At 36.1% G+C, this 7,508-nt stretch overlaps 1 protein-coding gene across 1 annotated transcript; it reads right to left on the bottom strand.

The window, feature by feature from the left end:
- Positions 1-435: 435 nt before the first annotated feature.
- On the bottom strand, positions 436-3,607 carry LOC306830755 (zona pellucida-like domain-containing protein 1). Its single transcript, XM_079354434.1, has 10 exons — positions 3,499-3,607; positions 3,183-3,409; positions 2,910-3,094; positions 2,749-2,821; positions 2,561-2,658; positions 2,399-2,479; positions 2,105-2,276; positions 1,907-2,009; positions 1,241-1,270; positions 436-1,040 (listed from the first exon to the last, which is right to left on the bottom strand). Exons 1-10 carry the CDS (start codon positions 3,596-3,598, stop codon positions 904-906), a joined length of 1,206 nt encoding a protein of 401 aa, XP_079210560.1. The 5' UTR covers positions 3,599-3,607; the 3' UTR covers positions 436-903.
- Positions 3,608-7,508: the final 3,901 nt, after the last annotated feature.

Below are 7,508 nucleotides of genomic sequence, written 5' to 3'. Positions count from 1 at the left end.
GTGAATGTTGTGACTTAAGTGAATCAATGGACACCTCACAGAGTCTTGAGACGCAGTGCAGGTAGACGCAGTGAGACATCCTATAGAGCCACACCTTGTTTTATGAGTCACTTGAACACCTAGGTGGATAAAAAGACAGGTTGTGTGACTGCATCATGCTTAAGTACAAAGAGCAGGATTAGAATTAAGTGTCAGCAAGGTTATGTGTATGACTCCATCTTGTGCGCACAAGATATCTTTGTTTTTTTTTCTTTTTGGGAATTTTAGGGCTCAGTGCAAGATAAACAATTCAAACATTTAGCAAAAAAACACTCCTGATAAATTAATGTTTAAATTCTGTATATTTGTTTGCTGTTGAAATTAAGTGCATTTCATTTGTTTTCTAACTAAATGGACAAGATGAGTTTTTGTTTTCGTGACGTTGTCCGGTGAATTTCCAACTTGACAAATCAGGCCAAGGTAAATGTGAATGTTTGATGATATTTTTATAAAAGAAAAACACACGAGTACTTCTCATAATTCTCAATTAAGTTTTTTGTAAAGTACACAATTTCTAAGTGAATACAAGAGATGACATCATTTATTAAATACTGCAGTATGACTCACAAAACCACCAACATAACACTTCATGCACACATATTTTACAGATTAAGTGACCTCATCTCCACATTTATAAAATATATAAATCATATTGATCAAACAATTGTAAGTCTATAGAAAGGATGATTACATCGGTATAATGATGTATGAACGCTAAATAGTAGTATTGCAATATACAGTATCTATATTGGTTTCTGATGACATTAATTACTATTCTTGTACACATAATGGTCATCCTTTGGGGGATGATGAAGGAATACACTTGAAGACCGGTGAAGGGAGTCCACATTTAGTCACGACATGTTACTGAATAATTGGTTTTCTCCTTTTGATGTAAAACACAAAGTAGGCAGCCATGGTAACAAGGAGAATAGTAAGGATGACGATGCAGACAATTACAGCCACCACAGGGCTGCTGTAGTTGCTCTCAGTTGTTGTACCTGTAATGATCAGGGAAGAGAAAAATTATGACGATGTTTCACCTCAAAGCAAACTTTATTACAAAATGATGGTATTCATTAATGTTGCTTTTTACTGTCACAGTGCTTGATATTAGTTAATCAGAGGCATTTTTGCAGCTTTTCACTGCTCCCTTCCACAATAGTACATTCAATGAGTCAAATATAACAGAAACTCTTACCATAAGGAGCTGCGAAAGTTTGGGCTTCTCCTGAAAAAAAATAAACAAAAGCTTGGTTAACAGCTTTTACTTTTTGTTTTTTTCCTAAAATAGAAATGACACAGTTTAACTTGATGTTTAATCCATACATAAAACAAAATAACAAATAAGGGTTTACATTTATGAAACTTCTTTGCTAAATTGAGCAAAAAACCTGCAATGTTCTGTTTCTAATTTGGAGTATTTATATAAATGTATAGTTTATAAGTAATGGCACATTTTAGTCAAAGTCTTATCTAAAAGAGAATTGAACCACTAAAACAAAAAGCTTTTGACTTGTGCAGGGGTGGCCTGAAGTTTGTGTGCAAACACCTGATTGAAGAGGATTTATTTACACCTTCTGTCTGCACTTATCAACAACTTTGTAAGAAAACAAGACATTGACAACATATCTGTCTACATTCTTAATTCTTCAAGGACTCAAGAAATTAGGTACAGTATGTACAGTATTCTAATTAGGGAAGTTGCAAAGACCTGCACCCTTAAAACTATGAGCTGGCTTTTATAAAAAGCCTAGAATTCAACATAAGGCCCAATCATAATAAAGGATTTTGTGGTGGCTAGTGAGATTTCATTTGGGGCCCCTAGTACCCCTAGCCTTTGGTTTATGTTGTTTTAAAGACGCACCAATGGTATTCCTGCCCACAACAATGAGATGTGAGGTGACTGTAGCATTGCCTGACACATCTTCGACCTCTCTTTTTCTCCTTTTTCCAATATTTGTACAGGCCTGTTAAAGAAAATGGGGGGAAAAAGACAAGCAAAATAATTTATCCACATTTCACACTTTTGTTTAATTTCAAAATTTTAAAAGTTGTTACTCACAGGCAACAATGCACTACAGCTGGACACCTCACAGAGTCTTGTGACACAGTGCAGGTAGAAAGTGGAAACTGTTTGATTTTTGTGCTCAACAAATCTGAAGGCTTCAAAGGAGAAGTATGCAGTCTGCGACACACCATTGGTAGTCACCTGAGTTTGTGCGTCACGATCACACCTGGGGAGGAGAAAAAGACAAGAAGTGTAACTCCTCATGTTAAATACAAAGACTAGGCTAAAAGCTAAGAATTAAGTTGGTAGGTATTGTTATGTGTGGCACATATACAGTACGTAACTCACCCTACAAAGAGGTCATAGTATGTGACAAAATCGGGAATTGGTGTTGTTGTTGCATAGCATCTATCCAGCAACACATTGAACCTTTCAAGAGAGACAGATGGCTTTAAAATATGTTTCCTTTAATTGCATTTTTTTTTATGTAAACTTTCCAAACTTAATTACCTATCTGTGAGATTAGTCGCTTTAACTGCAACATAAATTTTAGTCTTCAATTTTATTCCAGATTGTGGGAAGGTCATTATCTCTGTGTGCTGCTCATTCTGTTTAAAAAAAAAAAAAAATTAAGACCAGAATGAAGCTCTGAAATATTGTTACATCTGTCTAATTCTAAAAGAAAGAGGCGGTCTTACCTCATACAGCTCCATAGTCAGTGTGCTGACGAAGCTGCCATTGTTCTCATTTATGGCCAGATTTACTCCAGATCTGTATAAAACAAGAAAATATTACATAACAAAACTCTGGTTTATTAAACTAACAGTATGTGTTAATCTAAGAATCCAAAACCACTTACACAGCTAACTGAGTGTTGTTCAGGAGATACTGCATGTCGTAAAGGCAGGAGAACATGTACAGGATCTGCTCACGATAGGTGATTGGGCCATTACCAGGGTCTTTAGAGGTAACCATGCCAGAGACGTTAGCATACTGGACTTTTGAGATGTCTGCAAAGGCTCCAGTCCCTTTTTTATCGATAATCTGTCGGAAAAACATTTTTAAAGTTAGCTCCAATGAAATCCCTGACATCTACATTGTAAAAAATAAGACGGGTATTTGAGAAGAATACCTCAAAGTTATTGCCACATGCTGAGACAGCACTTGTGTTTAAAGGGAATTTGAATCGTAAGACTGGTGGCTCAACGTTCCAGTCAGGAGTACCAAAACATTCAGGTGTGTCATGCTGACTATTAAGGGCCATCAGAGACTCATTGTAAAGTGCTTGGTAAATGGGACAAATGTAGATGGCCAGGTCCATGTACTCAGTGCCGCAGGTAACAATAATGTCAGAGTTTACTGGAAAACATAAAAAGGGAGAATACAGATAAACAAAAAATGGAAGTGCGAAATTTCAGTTGACAATTTTTAAATAAAATTCCATAGACCTGGTGCTCTGTTTGTTGGGCTCGTAATACAAGCATCTGGTATTTGGGCCTCCATCTTTGAAACGAAGCCGAGCAGGCACAGAAGGATGATCAGTCTCATTGTTCTCAGTGTGGTTCTGAGAAGAAGAAAAAAACAGCACAACAACAACAAAACAAAGCATTAATATTCTTCTTTCACAATGCAAGTTCTTTGAAAGGAAAAAATGTTGAAAATGTCTAAATATGTTGAAAGGGACAGATTAACTGAAAGAACACATGTGGCACGCTTTAAAGAAAAGGGAAAGAAAATTCATTCTTCAAAATAAATAGCTGTTTTCACAAGTTACTTAACATAACTCAAAGTTACCAACTTCTCTAAATGTTTGAACTTTTAAAAAGTACTTGTCAAATCAATGAAAATAATAGTTTTACGTATGGCAAACATTTCCTGAAACTGGCTTATCAAGAAAACTAGACATAGAGAGGAGTTATGTATCATGTTAAGATACTAAGATTGTTTCTTAAAAGTTGAACAGAATCAGTTCAAGTTCAAAACTGCAGCATCGTATGCCATACAGAGTAGGCAATCTTACTTAGTCCAATGCAACAATATTATATCAGTTATTGATACTGAAACAAAATCTACACATTTAATGGTAAAAATATAATATATAATCTATATGTATCAAAGAAACTACACGAATAACAAAGAAGTGATCTATGTATTGATTCACGGGACTCACCTGGCAGTCTTCATACAGTGTCCTGCTATTAGCCTCCAGATCTCCCCTTTTATGCTGTCAAGTCCACAGGAGGCGTGTGAGGGAAAGTTTCAGACAATAGTGTAACATAATCTAGGCCTCTTACGTCTTCCATTTTTCTGAATATCCTACGTACGAGCACATTTTAAATAACAATCTCAAATGAGCATGTTTTTCACACAGGTGTCAACCTCAGTTTAGCTTCAGTCGATTGTCAGCATCAGTTTTTGAAATTTTTTTTTACATCACAACTGGCTTTTTGTTACAAGACAATACAATGAAATAGAGCGGTGTGTGTTCATGACGCATATTTGTGTCTAAATACTCAAACGCTAAATGGGATTTTTCTTCAAGAAATTTCCTAAGAATTAATCTGCACTTAAAAGAGACAATTACCCAAAATGGACATTACGTCCTTATTATTGCAATAGTTGCTGTTTTAAATGGAAACAACTCTTATTTTGTTGGATTTCATCTTTATTTATCCAGGTTAGTCCCTGGCCAGAGATCTTTTTCAATAGAGAACTGACCAAAAATATCAACAACAAAAACACTCAAACTCAGTACACATTTACAAATAAGAAAATCATCAGCTTAAGCAATTGCATAAAGAAAATTTTATATCAAGACTTTTCCCTAAGGATTAAAAAACATTCAGGATAACTACATTTTGCAGTTTAAAATCAGACTTGCAAATGGGAAAGAAAACCGAAAAGCTTGATAGTTTGATGTGATACATTTCCATGCCATGTGTCCAAAGCTGAGCTGTTTTATAACGTGTTGGTATTGATGTCAGAAGAGATGATTTTTGCAGTCAGATATGAAAACTCCACCACTGAAATTATTTAAAGCCAGATACAGGAAACTAAAACTGGGTGCTTCACTTCAAGTGATACATGAGCTCCCTTTTGAAATAAACACCTCTGCTACGTTTTGGGAAATAAGAACAGTTTTCTGAGCAAAACTGTGCCACTCATCGATGCTTATGACATGTCTATGAAGGGTTTCTTACTTAGCTCTGAACTTACATTAGTAACGAAATATATGTACATGCTTAAGATCATTCAAGTTCAATTAATGCTCATGATGTTGTGAAATGGAGAAACCCTTGCATGTCATCTTGAGTATGGGCGTTGCTTAGGAAACCATGATGTATACACACAAACAGAGTTTTAATTTACATAGTCAGAGGACAGAGTGGGATCAGGGATCTGATCACAAGAGTTCTTCTCTGAGATCTTTTCATGTCCCATTATTGTTCTTCAGGGTGTACGTTTTGTAATGAATGCTTTTTTTGTTATGTCCTCGGGCTAAACACTGTAAATAGAACGTTTCTGTGCTGTTTTGTACAACTAATCAAAGACACACCTATCCTGAGAGAAATCCAAAGTCTTTTGTCAAGCATCATGACACGAGAGGGCCTCCTGAGTAACTCTGGTCCCTGAAGAACGGCACTACAATACAAGGAGAGGATACAGCCTGAAAAAGGTGCCTGGTCGATTACTTTACAGGTGTCCAGTGTCAAATGCCAGTTTTAATCTCTCCTTTGTTGTCTATTGCATTTGTCTGCAAGCCATGCCATCGGTGTAACTAAGGGGTATTTTTTTTTTTTAAACTTGGACCCTAAAACACTCAAATGTAGTCACCCTTGGGAGTTAATGACGCCTACTAAGTGGAAGATTTGGGTCAAGACCCATGATCATGCTGCGGGGCTTTAACGTGAGTCGTTAACACAAGTTTAGGCACTTTACATCTATGGCCTTTTGGGAACATTCTTGTTAAATCTGCTTATCATTAACAGCTTAATTTAAATGACGAAATCACACGTTAGAAGACGTGATTCTTAAGAACTGGCACTTTTAATCTTATTTATTACAGTGGATATAATTTGTGTTTGCTGCGGGGCTTTTACGTGAGTTTTTTACGTAACACAAAATCATAGGATTAGAACTAGAGTTGAGTATGTAAGGACAAACTAAATCTAACAGAATATGTAGTCAGTTTACAGTACATGCATTGGGTGCTTGTTAAAGAATGCAGCCGAGGACGCACTTTCCCTGATATTGTGTTTATCTGGAAATTTGCCAACAAGACCAAAGGTTTGTACTGTGAGACTAACTAGATGCTTGGATTTTAGGGCCCTTATATCATTGACAGTATTTTAAACATTCTTACTTTGAAGAATATTGCCAGTACATAACATGAAACAATAAAAGAAAAATGCCAAGGAAAAATATGAGATAATATATTGATGGTATTTCATAGTTTTTTCCTTCATATGAATAAACAAATAAGTTTGTTTTTTAATACAACACGTCACTTAGTATCCATATTAGTCATTTCTAATAGCGTAATGTTAAAGTATAGTCCATGCTTGCCTTTTCACGTTTTTACAATGTTAAATGACCAGAGTGATACGGCCCTAATGTCCAAAGGTAAAGCTAACGACCTGTTTGCATAGTTGAGCAATTCTCTAGCCTGTTTCTGTCCAATGCTACCAAGAACCCTGCATTTCACTAATCAACCATTATAGGTTTGATCTTTTTGAAAGACAAACTCCTCACACAGAAAGCCATTTTGCATATTGGATTATGTAGCAGAATTTAGATTGGATGTACCATAAACGTCAGGATAACAACAGTCCCATCTGTAGTAAAAATCACAGCGACATATGTAAGAAAATGTAATGAACAGGTACAGTCTGTAAAAGGATTCAATCACGTGGCACACAGTCAAACATGCACACACACAGAGCTGCGCTCTCCTGCTGGATCCGCCAAAATCATCCTGCCTCTGTACTACAGAGACATTACTTTATTATGCCTCCGAAGCATTCAGAAACCTGACTGTGGAGTTACAATTGTGGCTTAAAACAAATTAGACCAACAAAAAGTATTATCATCAGAACTTGTTCATGTTTATATAAATTATAACGGTCCATGCATGAGCTTAATTTTCATTTGCTGTTACCAAAGAAATTTGGGATGGTGTGTAAAAGCTATCTTACAGTCACAGCAACTCCATTTATTTTACATGTGTTTAACTCACGGGGTAATGTTTGGGTAATGACTAAGCTACATGTTCTTCACACTTTGTAACAATGCCAAGCTGTGCACATGTGTTCATGAATGTGACTCAGAAATGTGAGGAATAACAGACTGTGTAAGCGTTCAATGGGAACAAAAGCATCTATGGATGTTTACACTGAAACAAGAATGGTGGTTGATCGTGGAAGTCTCAGATGACTCCACAAGTGTCTCGTCTCTGTAG

Source organism: Symphodus melops (assembly GCF_947650265.1).
Source record: "Symphodus melops genome assembly, chromosome: 10".
In the NCBI taxonomy this organism is placed as follows: domain Eukaryota; kingdom Metazoa; phylum Chordata; class Actinopteri; order Labriformes; family Labridae; genus Symphodus; species Symphodus melops.
This window is presented reverse-complemented; position numbering and strand designations above follow the sequence as displayed.

Coding starts and splice junctions, on each gene's coding strand:
- LOC306830755 (XM_079354434.1), bottom strand. CDS start 3,598: ATGAGACTGATCATCCTTCTGTGCCTGCTCGGCTTCGTTTCAAAGATG. Junction 3,095..3,182: donor CATGTGGCAATAACTTTGAG/GTATTCTTCTCA, acceptor TTTTTCCGACAG/ATTATCGATAAAAAAGGGAC. Junction 1,041..1,240: donor AACTTTCGCAGCTCCTTATG/GTAAGAGTTTCT, acceptor TGATCATTACAG/GTACAACAACTGAGAGCAAC.